A 22258-nucleotide genomic window follows, 5' to 3' on the forward strand; every position below is an offset into this window, starting at 1 on the left:
TGGCCCTGAAACAGAGTTTTAAAAATCACATGCTTGTCTTGCTCAAAATGGCTTCAAGTTGCTAATCCAATGTTATCAGCTAATAAACGTTATGGGGTTTCCCGGAGACCTTTGAGGGTGGTCTCTCTATTGAGACCTTTGAAATATTGAAAGTTTAGGTTCAGAAACAAGGTTTCTGGTTTTTGAAAAACACAGAAAGACAACTGAAATGCTATAGCAGGCGGGGCGAGAGCCTGAGGGTAGGTGGATAATCTGAGGTCAGAAGATTGAGACCAGCCTGGCCAACATGGTGAAACCACAAAAGTTAGCTGGGCATGCATGGTGGTGTATGCCTGTAATCCCAGATACACAGGAGGTTGAGAATCGCTTGAACCTGGGAGGTGGGGGTTGCAATGAGCCAAGATTGTGCCACTGCACTCTAGCCCGGGTGACACAAGTGAAATTCTGCCTTAAAATATATACATATGCTATAGCAAAGTGAGCAGAGTTACTTTAAAAAAAATTTTTATAACCTCTTTTACTATACTTCTCAAATAAGTGAGCAAATTTAACTTAGCAAGATGAGATCTTTCAGAATGGCATATGTGAGACAGTCCAGGTGTCACACAGAACTTGAGCTCTGGAGTTCAAAACAATTGTCACTGCCTTAAAATCCTATTATAAAGGAGTGTGCAGATATGAATTTAAGACAGTGATCAAATCATGTTTCATGAGCCAAGCAACTTAAAAACAGAAATAACTGAACCTGACAGCCCATGCCACGGTGACTGGACAATCCCGAAGCCCCGGAGCTTAAGGAGGTGGTAGCGCCACTACAATGACAAATATTCCTCTAGGAAAAAGCCACATTCACAACTGTGATTTCAACTACGAAATTCTTCTCTGCATGTATGTGGGAGGAGGTAGGCAGTATTGATTATAGTAAGAGCTTGAATGCAGAACCACACACCAGCTGGGAGCCCTGAGGACAAATCATTTAAGCCCTCTATGTTTCTGTTCCTCCACCTGGAAAACAGGCATGACAATAAATCTATCTTACAGAGCTGTTACCAGAATTAACTAAGATAATGCAGCTAAACTCTTAGCACACCGTATCTAAGCAATAGAGTTATTATAGTACTATTATTGTCACCATTGTGCTTTCAGAGAAAACAAAGCTCAAAGTTCACATTAACTTGGCATGTTGAAATGTTTTCGTACTAGGGGTATGAATCATCTTAATCTTTGTATTACATTAGGGATACTTAGAATGTTCCAGTCTTTACAGTCTATTTATGTTATACACTAGGATGTTCTTTCCATTTTGATATATTGGCTTGTGAAATGCTACGTTCTCCCTGTATGATTGAAAGTATCTGCCTGTTGGAAAATTGGATTATCGTGAGATTATCAGGTCTTCAGGTCTTTAGTCCATGTTTATACCCAACCTTGGCCCCAACTACTAAGAGCCACTAAATAACTTTCATTGTTAATGAAAACAGGTACCAATTTCTAACTAGTCAATCATATATAGACAATTTTTTTTGTTGCTGTTTGCTCATCTCTGCTATCTACTTTGGGGCTGAAACACGTGTGCTCTTCTGATAGAGATTTTAATTCTGTGCCCTACCCAAACTTTGCCACAGAACTGGTTTTTTGGTTTGTTCTCTGTAACAGGGTCTCACTCTGTTGTCCAGGCTGGAGTACAGTAGTGCAGTTACGGCTCACTGTATCCTTGAACTCCCTGATTCCAGCAATCCTCCCATCTCAGCCTCCCAAGTAGCTGGGACTACAGGGGCATGGCACCACATCTAGCTAATTTTTTTTGTATTTTTTGTAGAGATGGAGTTTCAAGATGTTGCCCAGGCTGGTGTTGAACTCCTGAGCTCAAGTGGTCCACTGCCTCAGCCTCTCAAAGTGCTGGGATTAGAGGCATGAGCCACCGCACCAGCAACTGTTTTTTAATTATCCTAGTTACACAACTCAGAGTATTTTAAAGTTACAAAAGAAGATCTCTTTTTTTCTTTAAGTGTACTGCGCAGGAAAAAAAAAATCTATGTAATTACACAGGTTATTACGTAGATAATTACGTGTGTAATTACATTTTTATATTCCACTTTGCTTCAGGAAGTTTTGGCTTAATTATAATTTAATGAAGGCATGACTATTTGTGATTTTCATTAAAGAATGTGTACCTTTTAAAGCAAATCTGTAGTGTTTTACACATTAATTCCAGAAGTTAAAAAATAATGACATTTTAAAGTGTGTGTGTGTTTATATGAGTTTGTGTGTGTTTATGTGAGTGTGTGTTTGTCTTAAGCAGAAACATTCCCTCACATCCTTTGTTCCCTATTCTAACTGTTTTCTCACAGTTCAAGTCCATGACACGATTTTTTAGAATGATGGCCATCTTTAAAAGAGTAATGCTTATTCCATCTTGGAGACCTTTAGGGACAGATATATCATAATGTTCCAATTTCTACTAGTACTTACTATAAAGAGCATTTATATTATATTAAACCAAAATCCACTCCAGCTGCTTTTTAAATTCATTTCAGAAGGAAATCTGTCCTCAGTAGAGATTTTAAAAACAAACAAACAATCAAAACATTGTCCAGGACATCCGAAAGATGTACTCTTTAACAACTCTTCAGACACCTGAAGATGTGATTAAGTTCTTTTCTGCTTCTTTTGAGATACATCCTTTCCAACTTCTCACCATGGGATCAATTTTTTAAAAACTTCCTATGGATTCTATGAGCTTCTCTATGTGTCCAAATCTCTGTGATTTGATACACAATAGCTTTTACAAGGAAATGACTCAATAATACATCATAATACATCTAGGACCCTGGTTCATAAGCTTGTGCTCTGGTAAACCAGATGCCCAGATTACCTTTACGACTTTATAAGAATGTCAAGTCGGTATAAATTCACACACCCTGCTCTAGAGAACATGACTAAAAGAAGCTGTCTCCTCAAAGATATCTAGATGGCTGCTCCCTGTCCCCAGTCAACTTTCAGACACCTTATCCCTGGCATGACAAATTCTATAATGCCATTCAACCTCCAGGGCTCCCCACTCCCTTTGGAATCAGGCTGAGGCTAGACTCCTTCTGAAATCACATCTCTGTCCAACTTCATCCTTCTCTCATCCTTGTCCCTCACTTAGAGGTTTCTCTTAAAAGCCTTCTTTCAATAAGCCACTTGCACAATGCTATAGTTTGGATGTCTCTTTCCCCAAACCATACACCGAAATTGAATTCCAACACTGGGGATGGGGGCATAAAGAGAGGTGCTTGGGGCCATGGGGGAGGATCCCTTAAGAATTTCTTAATACCCTGGGGAGGGGTGGGGAACGTGATTTTTTTCACTCTATTTGTTCCCCAAAGAGCAGGTGTTAAAAAAGAGCCAGGCACCTCCCCTCTCCCTCTTGTTTCTTTTCACCAAGTGATCTCTGCACACACCACCTTCCAGCATAAACAGCCTGAGGTTTTCCTTAGATGGCCCAGTCTCCCGGCAGGCAGAATCATGAGCCAAATAAACCTCTTTTAAGTTACCCAGTCTCTGGTATTCCTTTATAGCAACAGTAAATAGACTAAGATACACAAGAATCCCTGTCTCAGGCTCTGCTTCCAGGGAATCAGATATATGACACCTGGAATTAAGAAAAGTTTGGGCCAGGCACAGTGGCTCATGCCACTGTAATCAGCACACTGGGAGGCTGAGGTGATAAGATCACTTAAAACCAGGAGTTCAAGACCAACTTGGGCAACATTGTGAAACCTTGTCTCTACAAAAATAAAGTAATAATAATAATAATAACATTAGCCAGATGAGGCCAGGTGTGGTGGCTCACGCCTGTAATCCCAGCACTCTGGAGGCCAAGGCAGGTGGATTACTTGAGGTCAGAAGTTCGAGACCAGCCTGGCCAACATGGTGAAACCCCATCTCTACTAAAATACAAAAAATTAGTCAGTGGTGGTGCACGCTTGTAGTCCCAGCTACTTGGGAGGCTGAAACAGGAGAATTGCTTGAACCTGAGAGGTAGAGGTTGCAGTGAGCCAAGATCACATCACTGCGTTCCAGCCTAGGCAACAGAGTGAGACTCTCTCTCCAAAAAAAAAAAAAAAAAAAAATTTAGCCAGGTGTGGTGGCATGTGCCTAGAGTCCCAGCTACTCAGGAAATTGAGGCATGAGACCCAATTGAGCCTGGGAGGTCGAGGCTGCAGTGAACCATTGATCATGCCACTGCACTCTAGCCTGGGCTACAGAGCGAGACCCTGTCTCAAAAAAAAAATTTCATGATGCCAAAATATCAGTGACAGTGACAAACATTAAGTGCTCTTTTCTCAATCTCCAAAGGACTTTACTTCTGACTTTCACATGGATATCGTGTTTGAATCAGATACATACATCATCAGATAAATCAATGTGTAATACTTAACAATTAGATCACATTGACTTGAGCAGTCTTTAGTGTAAATAATCACTTTTAAGGAAATGTGATTATTAAATCATGGTCATAGATCTCTCTCAATTACCTATAGACAGTGTTTCCAGTTAAAATTGCAAAAGACATATTTTTCTACCACATAGCTCCATCAATGCTGACTATTATCATGCCAAAAAACGTACTACTATTCTCTTTTATCCAAGGCTTTAAAATGTGAGTGTATTCCCTTATCTTCACCCACCCCAACACACACACAAATTACTCACATAAATGAATAACCGATAACTTCCAAGTATGGGCTTTCTACAGCTTATAGAATTAGTAAAAGATCTGAATATCTGGAACTTACTTGCCAAGAGCTATATAAGCCCTTAAAACTGGTACAGGCACACTTCATTCTTTTTTTTTTTTAATTGCATTTTAGGTTTTGGGGTACATGTGAAGAACATGCAAGACTGTTGCATAGGTGCATACGTGGCAGTATGATTTGCTGCCTTCCTCCCCTTCACCTATATGTGGCATTTCTCCCCATGCTATCTCTCCCCAACTCCCCACCCCTGCTGTCCTTCCCCTATTTCCCCCCAACAGACCCCAGTGTGTAGTGCTCCTCTCCCTATGTCCATGTATTCTCATTGTTCAACACCCGCCTATGAGTGAGAACATGCAGTGTTTGATTTTGTGTTCTTGTGTCAGTTTGCTGAGAATGATGGTTTCTAGGTTCATCCATGTCCCTACAAAGGACGCGAACTCATCATTTTTGACGGCTGCATAATATTCCATGTTGTATATGTGCCAGATTTTTCCTGTCCAGTCTATCATCGATGGGCATTTGGGTTGGTCCCAGGTCTTTGCTACTGTAAACAGTGCTGCAATGAACATTTGTGCAGGCACACCTCATTCTACTGAGTGAGCTTCACTCTGCTGCACATCACAGAAACTGTGTTTTTATGAATTGAAGGTTTGTGGCAGCCCGGCATGGAACAAGTTTATCGGCGCCATTCCTCTAACAGCATAGGTGCACTCTGAGTCTCAGCGTCACATTTTGGTAATTCCTACAGTGTTTCAAACCTTACATTCTTATTACATCTGTTATGGTGACCTGTGATCCATGACCCTGGATGTTAATATTTTAACTATTTTGGGGAACCACAAATCTGAACATATAAGATAGTGAACTTAGGCCGGGCGCGGTGGCTCACGCCTGTAACCCCAGCACTTTGGGAGACCGAGGCGAGTGGATCACTAGGTCAAGAGATCAAGACCATCCTGGCCAACATGGTGAAACCCAGTCTCTACTAAAAATGCAAACAATTAGCCACAAGTGCCTGTACTCCCAGCTACTCAGGAGGCTGAGGCAGGAGAATTGCTTGAACCCAGGAGGCAGAGATTGCAGTGAGCTGAGTGTAGATGTGAGTGGAGGCTTCAACCTTTGCCCTGGGTGCGGCCTCCTTGGCCACGTTTGTGTGGTTGCAGAAGCAGCTACAAAGCTCATTGAGAGCAGGACTGTTGTCAGTAAGGCAACCCAGAAACAAAGAAACCAGAAGAAAAAATCCAAGGCATTCTCCAAACTTTAGTAGATTCTACAGACAAGGAAGAGCGTCCGTTGGCAGATGAAGAAGTCACAGAGCTGCTTATTAGACTGTTCTCAGGGCAGCACACATCCTCAACTACTGGTGCCTAAATGAGCTGCTTCATAGCCAGAGATGAAATACTTCATGAAAAATGTTGTCTGAAGCAGAAAACTGTCCATGGAGAGGATCTACATTCTTTAACTTATGACCTGCTCAAGACTGAAACTCCCCAGCACTTTGGGAGGCCAAGGCAGGTGTATCACCTAAGGTTAGGAGTTCAAGACCAGCCTGGCCAACTGGATGAATCCCTGTCTCTACTAAAAATACAAAATTAGCTGGGCGTGGTGACGCGTGCCTGTAATCCAGCTACTCCTGGAGGCTGAGGCAGGATAATCGCTTGAACCCAGGAAGTGGAGGTTACGGTGAGCTGAGATCGCGCCATTGCACTCCAGTCTGGGCAAAAAGAGCAAAACTGTGTCTCAAGGAAAAGAAAGATGGAAACTTATTTGATCACCATATAGAAGTTAAGACTCAGACTTCCTGTACTGACTATACTGAGAATGGCTAAACTGCCTCAGAGGGTGTGATAGGACACACCACTCCTCCAGGCTCCCAGATGGGTTTATCTCCCACTGTCAATCAAGGGTTTCAATACACCTGGGTGGAGCTTGTGGCTTTGAATCCTGATCAGTGATTATAGGACAACTCAACAGAAGAGAAGATGGTCTATGCACCATTTGGAGGCAGACATCATCATGTTGAGAAAAATTTTGCCCATGTTCAAATCAAGACAATTAGGTCCACTCTGTTTCATTCGTATGAATTTGATTTCATTGATGGATATTTTCCCACTGTAAACTGTAAAACCGTGATTCATCACACCCCTAAAACCCAGTTATCACATACAAATGACGATCAAAATGAAAAAGGCTAAAAAGAATTAATATGTGAAACACCACTGTAAGCTGAAAAAGCATTTGAAAAGAATGAAATTTGCAAAACAAACCTCAGTGTACTGTCTTTTTTAGTGTAATTTTAAAAGATAGCTTAACTTAGGATTTCAATATTTTATATACTGCATGCTTTCATCCCATCTAATGGCTTTAACAGACATTTTCTAATAGCTTTATTATGGGTAATTAATACACATGCTTTAAAGAAGTCAAGCTCATTAGTTAAAAAGCTGCTTAGGGAGATCTAGGTCATAGGCAGATTTTAAATAACAATTTCTGTGCACAGGCATTCCTCAGAGGTATTGCAGGTTTGATTTCAGACCACTGCAATAAAGGGAACATTGCAGTAAAGTGAATCTTATGAATTTGCTGGTGTTCTCAAAAAAAGTTTCTTGTTTATCATAAGATGCACCTCCTTATCTCTTCATAGAACTGAAGAGTTAGGGGCTTGCTCTGGATTAGGCTTTGGCTTACGAGAGTGTCATGGCTGTTAGGATCTCCCCAGGCCACTCACACTTCCTCCACGTCAGCAGTAAGGCTGTTCCATTTTCTTATCATATGTGTGTTCACTGGAGTAGCGCTTTTCATTTCCTTCGAGAACTTTTCCTTTGCATTCCCAGCTTAACTGTTTGACGCCAAAGGCCTAGCTTTTGGCTTACCCTGGCTTTCAACAGGCCTTCCTCGATGAGCTTAATCATTCCTAGCTTTGGATTTAAAATGAGAGGCATGCTACTCTTCCTTTCAAGTAAATGCATAGAGGTGACTGCAGGGCTATTAACTGGCCTAATTTAAATACGTTGTGCTTCAAGAAATAGGGAAACTTGAGCTAGAAGGAGAGAGATGAGAGAACGGCTGGTCAGTGGAGCCGTCAGAGCACATCCATTTATTCATTATGTTCACTATCTTTTTTTTTGAGAGGGAGTCTCACTGTCACCAGGCTGGGAAACATGAGGAGACTCTCTCTTTAAAGCATTTAAAAATTAAGTAGGTGTGGTGGCACACGCCTGTGGTCCCAGCTACTCAGGAGGCTGACATGGGAGGATTGCTTAGGCCCAGGAGGTCAGGTTGCAGTGAGTTGTGACTGCACTGCACTATAGACTGGGCAACACTGTGAGACCTCAACTCAAAAAAAAAAAAAACAGAAACAAAAACCTGATGTTTATAATGCTTTTCCATTTGATTCTTATTTAATAATTAATTTTTTACTACTGATTACATTCTTTTCAAAAGGCTTGTGGATTTTGCAGTTGCATTCAGAAGGATTCTTATTTATTAATTAATTTTTTTAACACTGATTATATTCTTTTCAAAAGGCCATTTTCCTTGTTAATGTGGTCCACAGATCAAAAATATCTGCCATTCATTCATTCATGTTTTCATTGACTGGAAGTTTTACCTCACAAGGTAGAATGCTTGTATCAAGTAAACAGAATAAATATTTTATCTGATATCAGGGATACCTGAGTACTATACCCCTTGATGGCCCCAAACATTTTTACACTTCAGGAAGCCAAGTCCTCACAAATATAAACCAGGTATCTGCATGCTTACCCTAGCAAGTGCTTCCTCAATAGTGATCATCTTTTCTTTGACCATCATCATTAGCTGAATCCGCTCCTCATCGCTCATCGTTATTTCACTGGCAACGTAACCAACATCTTCTCCTAGAGATTGAGGACAAAGAATAACAGGAATGAAAACACGAATGAGCAAACAGAATGTCAATGCTGACACCTGCTGTCTCGGGCTAAGGAAGAATGTTGCTCAGGACACTACCTATGTTGAATGTTACTGAGGAAGCAACAGGGTAGCAAAAGTACGCTGCTTTTTAAGAGGCCAATAAGCACCTCTGATGGAGAAGCAGGCTTGCAGAACATGTGGATGTCACGGTAGAAACAAATCCTTCAAGATGATCAGAGTGCCTTTGAGATGGAGCACCCAGTGGATGGGTTTTGGAAGAAAGTGAGAGAGAGCTTCGCAATGTAAGTGGAGTAAAGATCTAATTCATACACCCAACTGGATCACACAAACATTCCAAGGCTCCTTCAGCTGTGAGTTCTCTGTGTCCTTTCATTTGAAATATAAGTGAGAAGAAAATATTTTTGCAAAGAAGTGGGAAAGAACCCTAGGTCATGACAGAGGGAGGAAGGTCACAGAGTCTAGATCCACAGCCTGGCAAAACCTTCCTACTAAGCTATGTCACTGTTAACATTCCTCAAAACTAAGTGCAGCCCGGTGCAGTGGCTCACGCCTGTAATCCCAGCACTTTGGGAGGCCAAGGCAGGTGGATCACCTGAGGTCAGGAGTACGAGACCAGCCTGGCCAAAAAAGCAAAAGCCCATCTCCACTAAAAATACAGAAATTAGCTATGCATGGTGTCAGGCACCTGTAATCCCAGCTACTCAAGAAACTGAAGCAGGAGAATTGCTTTGAACCTGGGAAGCGAAGGTTGCAATGAGCTGAGATCTTACCACTGCACTCCAGTCTGGGTGACAGAGCAAGACTCCGTCTGAAGACAAAAAACAAAAAAACCCAAATGCAAATCACAGACACGAAGCATGTTGAGTCAATCAAAAGAAGGATGCCATACAGGTCTGTATCTGAAAGCATTATTGTCATAAATTGGTTTCCAACTGAGGGAAAATCAACTTCCAACTCACACCTGTAGGCAGCTAGAACTGCAGAGAAGAGAATGACCCATGAGATTCCTAAGATTTTCCTACAGAGTGAACAGATTACTATTGTCTCCAGTATATCTGAGCCACTTTGGGCAGTGGTGCCTCTGGTCAGCATGTGGGGAAGGACACTACAGCTCACTAGTGAACATGAGCTGTAACATCCCCACTCCAGTCCCACATCCTCCTCTCCTCCCCATCTTTCTCATTTCTACTTTTCACCAGCTTCCAGTATCATTAGGATGCCTGGCTGTGGCTTAATTTGCCTTTGGTGTTAGGGACAGAGAGAAGAGTCTGCCTGTAGACTTGTAGGGAACCATTTCAGGCATGGCTGACTTTAAAATTTATATTGCCCTGTATTTCCCTATCTCATTTCCATTTTGTAATCAATCAATCCAAAAATACTCCTCAAGTTCCTTTTGCTACTTACACAGGGGGAATAATAGCATGTGCTGGGTGAAGAGAGAAGCCTGCTGGTTTCATTTTTTACTATCTGTCTCACCTCACATGGCAGAGAGGGTGATGGGGAGTTGGTTGAATTTTTTAAAAATCCACGTTATCTGGTAAACTGTGGGCTTCCTCCTTCCCTCCCTCTCCCTCTTTACCTCTCCCTTTCTCCTTAGCTTTCTTTCTAAATTAGACTTTTTTTTAGAATCCAAGGTTTATTTTGAATCACAAGTGATGCTGAGTGTATACAAAAAAAACTGGGAATGCTTAAAAGTAGGAAAACTAAAAAAAAAACAGAGCCAAGTGGAATGTTGCCAAAGAACCCAGGTGTGCGGTGACTTGTGTGCTGTTCACATCCATTTTTCTCATTTCCACGTGTATGGATAATTAGACACATTCCACACAGTGCAGGACCCTAAGATTTTGTAAAGGAAAACAAGTAGTGTCACTGGTGATCAAGGAAAACTTTTTATCTATTGATAACTTCATTCAGCTGGACTGGAATCTGGAAGTAGATTTGTTCTGGTTTCTTCTCTGAATACTGGGGAAACATAAATTATATAACTGAGCCTCAAAGGGATGACTTATTTACTTACTATATAAACAACAACAAAAGACACAGCAGAGACTAGGGCAGAACTCCCTTCACAAAGCCTCCCGGGCAAATTCCCATGATGTCAGACCACTAGAGTTTCCAGGGGCAACACCCAGAACCGTCCCACCGCAGAAGAGCGTCAAACGTTCAGAAGAATGCAAAGGCTCTAAGTGGGAATGCAGACACTAGAGCCCCAAACCAAGATATGCGAGGGCTCACTAGACCCTTTCGGGTTAGATCTCGACAAGAGAAGACTAAAGATCTTTCTGAGGTTGGTGCGACTGAAAAAACTAAAGATTTGGCCTCTGCTGTCAGATCTATGAAGGGAAAAAACCGTGAACTTGCCCCCTTTTGTTTTCTTTGACTTAAAAAAAGGAAAATCACTGGGACAAAGTCTTAAAGGAACAACAGGAATGTCAGAAAAGCTGAACACTTTATGGGCACGTGCAGTGAGTTATGCTAACTTAGAGCATGCACTGAACTTAGCAGCACAGGCTTCTTCACATGTTAGAGCTATAAGGACCTACTGTCCGCCAGCTGCATTGCAGTACCTTTTGAAGTCTGTCTCATTATTCCTTTCTGGTTCTTTCGGAAGTTCTGCCAGAAATACTTGTTTTTCTTCTTCCAGTCTCCTTTTCCTTAAAAAAAAAAAAAAGGAAGTAAAAGCACAAGCAATAAATTCATTAATAACAAAAGTAGCCTCTTCCTTATAATTTGAAGCTGGTAAGAATACTTTGATTTCACAAAAGGACAGTTTTTTTTTCTTTCAGTTAGTGGAAGAATGGGAGGTGCCTATAAAGTTATTTAAAAGAAATGCAAATTTTCCAGTAGCAAGAAATGGTGCAGTGGGGTTAAGATGAGAAACACAGAAACATCAAAAAGGAAGGCAAACCATGAGTTCTTGTGTTTACTTTGATGTTTGTTTAACTACTAGGCCTAATTTGGCCTTGTCTTGCAGTGTATTTCCCCCACTTCGGTCTTAGCCACAGTTATTTCGACTATACCACAAACAGGGTATTTTAAGAAGTTCACTTTGTTTTGTTGTTGTTTCTGTTGTTGATCTACCCTTGGTTTATTTCTGTTATTCCAGATTTAATGACACGGACAGAATGGTTGGTATGTCCTGGGCCCACAGGTCAGGGGAGTGGGTCCCCTGGGTCTGTGGGTCTGGCCCCCACTGTTACTCTCTCAAGTGTGGTCTGCAAGGTTCTCGGTATGGCATGACTCCCATGTCCCTGGCATTCGGGCTACCTGGTGACCCACCTACAGCTTACCCAGCGCACAAAGACAAGAAGGACTGCAATCCGGCTGTGGCATCTCCCAAATGGGTTTCCCTCTACCCACCCCACCTCCATCCTTTCCAAACCACTGCAGTGACTTTCAAGGGAAAACAAATTCGCTGCTCTAGCGAGACATTTTTAATATGTAGTAGGGTTCCGATCATCAATAATATGTGATACCTTTTTAAAAGCAAAGCAAAAGGCGAGAGTAAGTAAAACAAATGGATAGAGCAGTCCTTTATCCTTCACAGATGAAAAGCAGCAGCAGTGGTGTCTGCCATCATGCTGATGCGGCACATTCAAAATAGCTGCTTTGTCACCACTTGGTGTCTGTCTGGTGGCTCCATCATCACTGGATGCAGGGCCCAGCAAAGTGATGGGTTTCCCTAGTCTAGACTGGCGGTGCCAAGCAATGAAGCAGACACGTGGGAACCATGTCTATGGTGCTTCCAGGCCAGAAAAGGCATCGTCTGTCAAAACAGGATGCCTGCATTTAAGTTCTGACAGCCCTCAGAGTTATGGGAATGAAACCTTCAGCCAAAGACAGAAATCTGTGCAAGTTTTGTATTGCCCACTGCCTTTGAGCTTAACACTGAAGCAAATGTCAGCCATGCAGGGTTAAAGCAGGCTAGTTATTATTAACTCAACCTTTCTCTTGGACAGTTCAGAAATATTTATTTTATTTTCTTTATTTTTTGAAGCGGAGTCTTGCTCTGTTGCCCAGGCTGGAGTGCAGTGGTGCGATATCGGCTCACTGCAACCTCCGCCTCTCAGGTTCAAGTGATTCTCCTGCCTCAGCCTCCTGAGCAGCTGGAACTACAGTCATCATACTAGCCAGGCTGGTTTTGAACTCCTAACTTCGTGATCTACCCACCTCGGCCTCCCAAAGTGCTGGAGTTACAGGAGTGAGCCACCGTGCCCGGCCTATTTATTTTCTTTTTAAGAGACACAGTCTTTGCCATTCAAACTGGAGCGCAGCGTTGCAATCACAGCTCACTGTAGCCTCAAACTCCTGGGCTCAAGGGATCCGCCCACCTTAGCCTCCAAAGTAGCTGGGACTACAGGTGCATGCTGCCATGCCCAGCTAATTTTCAAATTTTTGGTAGAGACAGCATTTTGCTATGCTGCCCAGGTTGGTCTTGAACTCCTGGGCTCAGGTAATTATCCCGCCTTGGCCTCCCAGATTGCTGGGATAAGAGAATTGAACCACTGTACAGGCTGAGAATATATCGAAGCTATATTCCCTTCTCCCTTCTCCCATTTTCATGCTTCTGAAACAGAGATGCAGCCTAATAAATGGTAATAGCTAACATTTATTCAGCTATTATATCCAGGTACTTTGCTAGCTAATGACATATTTCATTTTATATTCAATTATATGATACATTATTGCACCAACCTAGCAGATGAGAAAACTGAGGCTTGGTACAGGTGAGCTACACAAGATGATAGCTATTCGGTTGGCAAATTCAAAGCCAGGCAGCCAGATTCAACTGAGTACTTATGTTCCTAATCACTATCACCCACCCACCCTCTGACCCAGACAAACCAAGAGTGAATTTTCTAATCAAGAATATATAAAATATGCAATGCTTAATTGTGCATAATCTCGGATCTAAAAAACTCCAAATTGAAGGATTTATCCTAAGGACATTATCAGAGATACAGACCCCAGGAGTTTTACAGCAGCAGTACATTTTAAAGTCTGTATGATATTCCACCATATTGGATGTGCCATAAGTCAATTAACCAATTAGTTCTTTGCTGGATATTTAGGTTGCTTCCAGTTTTTTCTCTACTAATGTAGAGAATATTCAGTCATGGGAAAATGCTCATAACATATTCAACTTAAAAACTATAAAACAGTATGCAGAATATAATCACAATTATGTTTTTTTTTAAACCCTAGAAAAAGAATAAGGTTGTACGTCAAAATCTTAACAGTGTTTATTTCTGAGCAGAAGGATTATTTGTGGTTTTTATGTTTTCACGTTTGTGTTTTCTATGAAGTATTAAAATAATTAAATAGGTAAACCAAGAAGAGTGGTACTGACCTACAGAGCCGTCTTCTGAGTTTGATTTATGAAGAGGGTGCCTAGAAAAGAAAAACAAATCAGATTACCAGGGAGACTTGCTTTCATGGGAGAACTGAAAACCCTCCTAACTAGTCTAACCAGCATCAACACTACTTAATACAGCCAGGGAAATTGTTATAGGCTATTTACCACTGGCTTTTTTTACCCATCTGCTGACTTCCTAGAAATAGACTCGTGTGCCATTTGCCAACATTTATTAAAGACTCACTCGAAGGTGAGACCTGTAATATTAAATGAAGAAGACAGACTTCTTCACTAGATGATTGCTGAAGTACCTTTCATTCTGTGAACTACTAATAAAAGTGAAATTGCTGCCATTGGGAAGTCTCTTGTGTAAGAGGAAAAGAGGGCAAATAATAATAAAAACATAAACTCAGCACCGCAAATGCCACTTGGGCCCACAGATGAGTACAGGGGTCAGCTCTTGGGAAACAAAGAGGGCGGGGAGGCGGGGGAGAGACCCGCAACAGGAGACTGAGTGCCCCTAACAGGGGCAGCCAGTACGGAGTTCCTCCAGTTGGCAAGTGCAATGTCCATCCTGCTGAATCTTCTAATGTTCAGAGAGAAGCCAGAAATCTGCATTTTTTTTAGATGGAGTCTTGCTCTGTTGCCCAGGCTGGAGTGCAGTGGCACGATCTCAGCTCACTGCAACCTCCACATCCCAGGTTCAAGCGATTCTCCTGCCTTAGCCTCCTGAGTAGCTGAGATTATAGGCATGCACCAACATGCCCAGCTAATTTTTGTATTTTTAGTTGAGACAGGGTTTCACCATGTTGGCCAGGCTGGTCTCGAACTCCTGACCTCAGATGATCCACTCACCTCAGTCTCCCAGAGTGCTGGGATTACAGGCTTGAGCCACTGTGCCTGGTCAGAAATCTGAGTTTTTATATGAGAACTCTAACATTTTTAAGTGGTGGCAAACAAAGCAGTTTTTTTAAATGTGTCCAAATTAATCAATACATGTCTGGGCATCGAATTTGCCCCCTACCCCAACACCTTTGGCTGCCAGTTTGTGAAGGCAGAGACAGATGAACTCAAATAATCTGAAAAGTGTACACAGCCCAAAACCAGTTCATTAAGCATTTCTCCAGAAAAAAAACTCAGACAAACACAATTTAAAGAAAGAAAGTGGGAAAACCAAAGAAAGTTAAAAGTTGGTTGTATCAAAAAGGGAACAAGGTGGGCAGATCACTTGAGTTTGAGGCCAGACTGGACAACATGGCAAAACCCCTCTCTACTAAAAATACAAAAATTAGCCAGGTGTGGTGGTGCACGCCTGTAATTCCCACTACTCAGAAGGCTGAGGCAGGAGAATTGCTTGAACACGGGAGGCAGAGGTTGCAGTGAGCCGAGATCGCACCACTGCACTCCAGACTGGGTGACAGAGTGAAATGTGCCAGAAAGAAAGAAAGAAGGAAAGAAAGAAAAGAAAGGAAGGAAGGGAGGGAGGGAGGGAGGGAGGGAGGGAGAAAGAGAGAAAGAAAGCGAGAGAAAGAGGAAGGGAGGGAGGGAGGGAGGGAGGAGCGCGGAGCAAAATCTTTCATTAGGTGGGTCCAAGGCCCAGAAGGAAAGCACAGTATCCTTGGGTATTTAAACCCGAATCTTCACTACAAGTTCACCGCCAGGAAGGAAGATGGTAGAGGTGATTTTCACATCTGAATGAGTGAAAAGACAAGAGAGTTGGAGGCCAGAGATGAGTTATACTAAAAAAATTTTAGAGGAAAGGCTGAGCAGGAGGAGATCAGCCTGGGCAACATAGTAAGACACCATATCTACCAAAAAAAAAAAACTTTAAAAACGTTTAGCTGGGCATGGTGACATGAACCTATAGTCGTAGCTATTCGGTAGGCTGCTATGGTCACACCACTGACCTCCAAACTGGGTGACTGAATGAGACTCTGTCTCTTAAAAAACAAAATACAGTACAGGAAGAGAAACTGAACATCCTAATCACCTAAAGTGATTTTCTGCCTACCTTTTGGATAAAAGGGCCTTGAGAATCTAAGGTGACCAGAGAGAGGGGAGGGAAACGTTTTCATACAGAGCCACCTTTAATAAGCCACCACCCTTTGGTAGCTACATGGGTGTGGGCTGATACTGGGTGCCATTTCTGAGTGGCAGGCCCAGCCCTGCAAGTACCACCATTCTCCACGACTGAGTGCAGTGAACTGTGGATGACCAGCACAAAAATCTGAAAGCCTTCTATTGTAAACTAGGGAAGAGTCCAAGCTAAGAACAGAATCAGGGAAGAAACCGCGGCAGAGGACAAGAGCTAGATCTGAATTCTAGTTATTTCCCCTTACTCCTATGCTGTGAATGCAGAACATGTAAGGAAAATCCCACTTACCACCAAATTGTGCCACAACATGGCTGGGACCTACTTTCCTGCCTCCTATCCCCACAACAATGAAAATCCCTATATTTACCTGCAAGGCTTTTAGGAGGTAGCCATTTGAAAATGTAAATCATTCATCCAAAATGTAGCGAACACCACCACAAGTAAGGGACATGGATGAACAGGAAGAAAGGGGACCCACAGGTTGGGGAGGAGGGGAGACTGGAACAGAAAAGCGTAAGAAAGGATGGGGGTGGGGGATGAGAGGAATGAGGAAGAGGAGCAGCAAATGTGACACGCTCAGGGCAGCAGCAGAAGCCGGAGCAAAATAAGAGCAAGCTAGTAGGCTGGAGACTGAGGCAGGAAATCCTTCTGAAAGAAAGAAACCTGCTAAGTTTAGATTCTTAATTTTTTTTTTTTTTAATCTTACTGTGCTGCACTTTGCACTTCAAGTCATGGGGCTGTGCAGCTGCTCACCTTACTTCAGCGGGCCGGGGTCTGCAGCTGGTAAACCGTGTTTTCTGTAAGGGGAAGTCAGAGGCACAGGGAGCCCCATATGTATTTTTGTCCTCACAATAAGGACTAGGGATGTCTTTTTTTTTTTTTCTTTTTTCCTGAGACGGAGTCTTGCTCTGTTGCCCAGGCTAGAGTGCAGTGGCGTGATCTTGGCTCACTGCAACCTCTGCCTCCTGGGTTCAAGCGATTCTTCTCCCTCAGCCTCCCGAGTAGCTGGGATTACAGGCACATGCCAGCATGCACAGCTAATTTTTTTTCTTTTTTATTGAGACAGTCTCGCTCTGTTGCTCAGGCTGCAGGACAATGGTGCGATCTCGGCTCACTGCAACCTCTGCCTCCCAGGTTCAGGCAATTTTTCTGCCTCAGCCTCCTGGGACTACAGGTAGGACCACTACACCGGCTAATTTTTGCATTTTTAGTAAAGATGGGGGGTTTCACCATGTGGGCCAGGCTGGGAACTCCTGACCTCAGGTGATCCACCTACCTCGGCCTCTCAAAGTCCTGGAATTATAGGCGTGAGCAACTATACCTGGCCAGGACTATAGAAGTCTTGATCTAATTGCTAAGGACCAATAGCCCTACCTCAGGATAAAACTGATTATGTAATAAGTCAAAACAAACTGTGAACTTCTACTTTCCCTAAGGGTCATCAAAATACTTCAAAAAGTACACTGCAGAAAAACGTACGCTCTCACTGCTCCACCATTATCACAAAATGTAATCATATTTTCCTCTCTAAAATGATGACTGACAATATTTTCATTATTTTTAATCTACAGTCTTCAAATTGTCACACACTTTGAATAACTATATCCTCTGGTTTAAGCTTGTCCCAGGCATTGCTTGAATTTCCCCAGGATGCCAGCAGATGGCACTGTAGTTTCTTTATTCATCTTGCTGTGGTGAGTGGGATTTTGTTTTTAAAATTTCACAAGTTCACCACCTAGATGCTGGCCAAAGAATAACAATCCCATGTTTCATAAGTGTGAGGCTCCCCAGCTCATCAAATTTGCAAAGGAGGAAAATGACACCGTATGAATTTGGATGCAGTGACTTCTCCCTGCAAACAGAAGCTGGCATAGAAGCAATGCAAAATGCCATCTCCTTTCTCCTTGAGACTGATTATTAAAATTCATCCAGCAGGAGCAAAAATCAATGATATAACCCCAGTGCAAATGTGGATGGCAGCAGGTGGAAGGGGTCATTTACTGATCTCCTGGTGGAAGAAATTAATGCTGAGACGTCAGTTCCAAAGAGGCCTCCTGGTAGAATCTCCTTCCTCCAGCCAGATGCCCCAGGCCCGAGGATGGTGGGTGCTGCAGGTGGATCTGCTCTTTGGACTCATTTTTTTCAATGTCAATGGCTAAAAAGGATGGGAACTTCAGCATGGATTTTGATGACCAGGAAGCAATAATTAATATTCTGCTGCGCTTTAAAACTCCATTTAAACATTTAATTATCATGAAGTATTGGATTTAAAGTCTCAGAAATAAACCTTAACAAATACTTGTCATCAGTAACTCCTACTATTTTAAGACCCCAAACCTGCTTAAGTGTCAACATTTTTCCTCAAGATCCCTAAACTGCTTTAGCTGTTCCCGAAGGCAAAATTCACTTAAGAAAATTCCTACATTAAGGAATTTATCAATTGCATTAAATAAAAAAAAAAGTAAGAGACAGCATCCCCAGAACTGAACTAGTTTGGTTCCTCCTACCTCCATCTTTAACAAATTCTTTGTTAAATTGCTTTGTGTATTCATTTTCACTCATTCTTTCATTGAGTGTTTATTTATTCACCTCCCAGTAGGAGTCAGCATCCTCTGAGGTCTTGAGAACACAGCAACAAACAAGACAGATTCAAGGAGGGAGACTGCAGAGTCAAGGAGTGGGGAGAAGTTGAGATGACAGGACAGAGAAGGCATCTCTGAGCAGAAACCTCAACAATGAGCTGAAATAACATTCACTTCCCCAAATGGGGAAAGCTGGGCAGGGTAACAGCAGGGGAGGGAACACGAGGTCCATTTTGGACATGCTATGTTTGCAGTGCTTATTAAACATCCTGTGGAGACAGTAAAGAAACTGTTGGATATGCGAGTCGAGAGCTGCAGATAAGAATTTGTAAGTCACTTGCGTACTCTAAGCTCTGAGATTGGCTGAACACGACAAAGAGAGAAACATTATGAAGACTGAGCTCTGGGGCAACCTGATTTTTAGGGGTCAGAAAGAGAAGGTGAGTTCCCTTAAGATGAGCGGCCAGCGGAGGAAGGAAAAGCAGGCAGAGTGCTCCTTTTACTTTTCTGGCTTGAATAACATTAAACTCAATTTTACAAAAATTATATTGCAGCTGGGTGCCATGGCTCCCACCTGTAATCCCAGCACTTTGAGAGGCCGAGGTGGGCGGATCACCTGAGGTCAGAAGTTCCAGTCCAGCCTGGCCAACATGGTGAAACCCTATCTCTACTAAAAATACAAAAATTAGTCAGGCGTGGTGCAGAGCACCTGTGATTACAGCTACTCGGGAGTCTGAAGCAGGAGAATCGCTTGAACCCGGGAGGCAGAGGTTGCAGTGAGCCAAGATCATGCCACTGCACGTCAGTCTGGGCAACAGAGTGAGACTTCGCCACACACACACACACACACACACACTTAAAAATATATATTGCAGCCTTATACTCCACACAGCGGAAACTCTACGTTGCCATATTTTCTTTTCCAGTGAGTCTCCTGCTTTACAGTGGAGATCCTTGTAAGACCAAATAGTAGGAGGAGGAACACACACAGGTCAACGTGAAATTTTTTTCACTTGTATAGAATCCCACCTATCAATGCAATACTCTCATTACTCCGCATCACAGAATAGGACTATCACGGGGACGGGAGCGATAACATGCCTGAGGTCCAATCACGCTGGGCAAGGGTCTAACTGGGCTTGGTGGCCACGTTTCTGACTCCTGAGTCCAACACCTCGCCCTCTTCCCCAGACTCTTTCTCACTTACATAGGAGAATTCCAAATTGTATACATTCTTTAACATGATGCTCCTCTTCTACTAATTAAGGGACAGACAGAAAGGGGATACCATTAGATACTGGCCCGGCTCTTGAGTAAATTGCTCAGAAGAATTTGCAAAATTGATACTCAGAAGAACTTGCAAAAATAGAAAGTTTTCAACACCAAATCTGACCATGACCTATGGAAGTATCAGAACTAAATATTCCAAGAACACTTTTCAGGAATTGACATTATGACTATTGCATGACCCCCCATCTGCTTCTAGAAGGAAAGGAGACCAAATACTATGGCTCAAACTTATTTTTCTTCTATTTATGCACAAATAGTCTAAGCTACATGCAGGCAAAGACAACTCTGTCTCGTTTCTACATGCTGTGTCCAGCACACCAGAAAAGCACAATGAATGGCCAAGCATAGAGAAATTCCTGAAATACACTTCATGTTTTGGCTTTGGTGAGCTGTCCAGAAACTTCATTATAACAAAAAAAGAAAACAAAAGAAAAAACAAAAAAGAAAGAAAAGAAAAAAAAATGAAAGCGATTATAACCTGACTTCCAAGAAAGGAACATCTGCTATATGTTACTGGAAATCCTGTACTTAAGGGACTTTCAAAGTTCCTTAATCTTGAGTCTCAGGAAATAAACTTCTCCATTAGTTGATTTCCTGCTGAATTTGGAATCTGGGCTTTTGCTGTGTCTGGGTCTTTTCCTGCATCATCCCAGGCCTGCCAAGGCAGTCCCCAAAGCCAGTAGCAGTCTTTTCTCCACGATTTCAAAAATGCCTGCCACATCTGTGCTACTGAATTGTGCGTGTACAGGGGTAGGTGGGGGAAGGTTAAGAGGTTGAAGGACTTACATTAATAAGTAGTTAAGATTTTCTTTTCTTTATGGCCTACTTAAGTATGGATAACTCTGTACCTTCATATTCTGCTCCTTTCCTGACAAAGCATTTCATGTTAAGGAAATAATGCCTCAATTTAATATTTTTAACTATTTGTTGAGTATCAAAGATATTTTCATCATACAAATCTATCTCCTATGTTTAAGAGAAATAGATAGGAAACAAAATTCAATTCATACTATTCACTAGTTGCCATAAAAATTCAAGGATCACCCTTTCTCCAGCCACAGGGCCAGGACTTGGATGATGCCGGAGAGACAACGAGAGCCTAAGCTATGAGATGCTCCCTCAGAAACCGGCAGGTGCAGGGAGTGAGTGCCTCCTTAAATTCCACACCCTGTGCACCTCTCTTGCTTGGGCCCATGATTTAGCTTGTGAATTCACTGGCTGAGACTGGAAAGTAATTCTATTGCCGAAATCTGGCATACTGTTAGAACTCCAAGAATATTCAGTATCAATGACCACATGGGTGACATTTTGTCAAGCTGGTCAAAACAACCCCATCCAGGTTTTTTCTTTCATTTCACAGTCTATTCCCAGTCTGGACTTGCTGGCTTTTTGCTACAAGGTCACCTTTATATATGATCAAGGCAGGTATCTGCAGTGCCAAATACAAGACACACACGCTCAGGAGTCAGGCAGAACTAGGGGTAAATGCCAGCGCTGCCACCAATCTAAGCCTTGACTGTCTTTTTAAGTGCAAGTGTGATGATTAAAAAAAACAGTACCTCTTAATGGATCATTAGGAGGAGTACATCAGAGTGAATGTTAAGAGCTTTGCACGGCATCTCGCACTAGGGAAGCTCCATGTAAATGTTACTTCTTGTAAAAACTATTCAGAGAGCCGTTCCAAACTGACGAACTGTCTTAGTTTTCTCCATCAGGCTCGCTCTTCTTATCCCCCCAAATATTGCCATTACGTATCTCCTATTCTAGATTCTAAGTTTCCAAATCACTAAGGTTCCTCCTTGTAAATTATTTTATCATTGACTTCTCTCAAATAATTGAGAAGGACACAAGAATTTCTCCTTGACTTCTCAATTACTTTATAAAAGCAATTTGTATGTTTCTCAGAATTACAAAACATAACACACCTAATGATTAAGCATGATGTAAAAATCTCTTTATCCAATGGATTTTCAGCCTATTATTTCCATTATTACGTGTTATTATATCCTACTGTCTTCCTTAAGCAGTATTTAGCTTATTGTATTCGACACATTGTATACCAAATAACTTTTTATTGACGTTGCGTAGCTTTTCAATATAGGCACATATTTATATCATGGGAAATGGCTTGGGTCCATCAATTACCTCAATTATCATTAACTCTCCAAAACATTAACTCTCCAAAAGAAATGGCAGGGTTTTTAGGTATGAAGTGTGAATGTTGTCTCTAAACAGTAATACCATCTAATCTTTAATTCTGTTTCAAAGGGGACTT

The 22258-nt window shown here is 42.1% G+C and overlaps 1 protein-coding gene across 3 annotated transcripts in view; it reads right to left on the minus strand.

Annotated features, from left to right (window-relative positions):
- Nucleotides 1–22258, minus strand: part of SASH1 (SAM and SH3 domain containing 1) — a 278424-nt gene that overhangs the window by 65093 nt on the left and 191073 nt on the right. For all 3 annotated transcript variants that reach the window (XM_064360587.1, XM_064360589.1, XM_064360588.1), the window contains exons 5-7: nt 14011–14051; nt 11228–11314; nt 8511–8623 (exon numbers count right to left, since the gene is read on the minus strand). In XM_064360587.1, the coding sequence (XP_064216657.1) occupies nt 8511–8623; nt 11228–11314; nt 14011–14051 (241 nt within the window). The remainder of the gene's footprint in view (nt 1–8510; nt 8624–11227; nt 11315–14010; nt 14052–22258) is intronic.

Source organism: Aotus nancymaae, unplaced genomic scaffold (assembly GCF_030222135.1).
Source record: "Aotus nancymaae isolate 86718 unplaced genomic scaffold, 86718_ANA_hifiasm-v0.15.2.pri h1tg000040l, whole genome shotgun sequence".
Taxonomy (NCBI): domain Eukaryota; kingdom Metazoa; phylum Chordata; class Mammalia; order Primates; family Aotidae; genus Aotus; species Aotus nancymaae.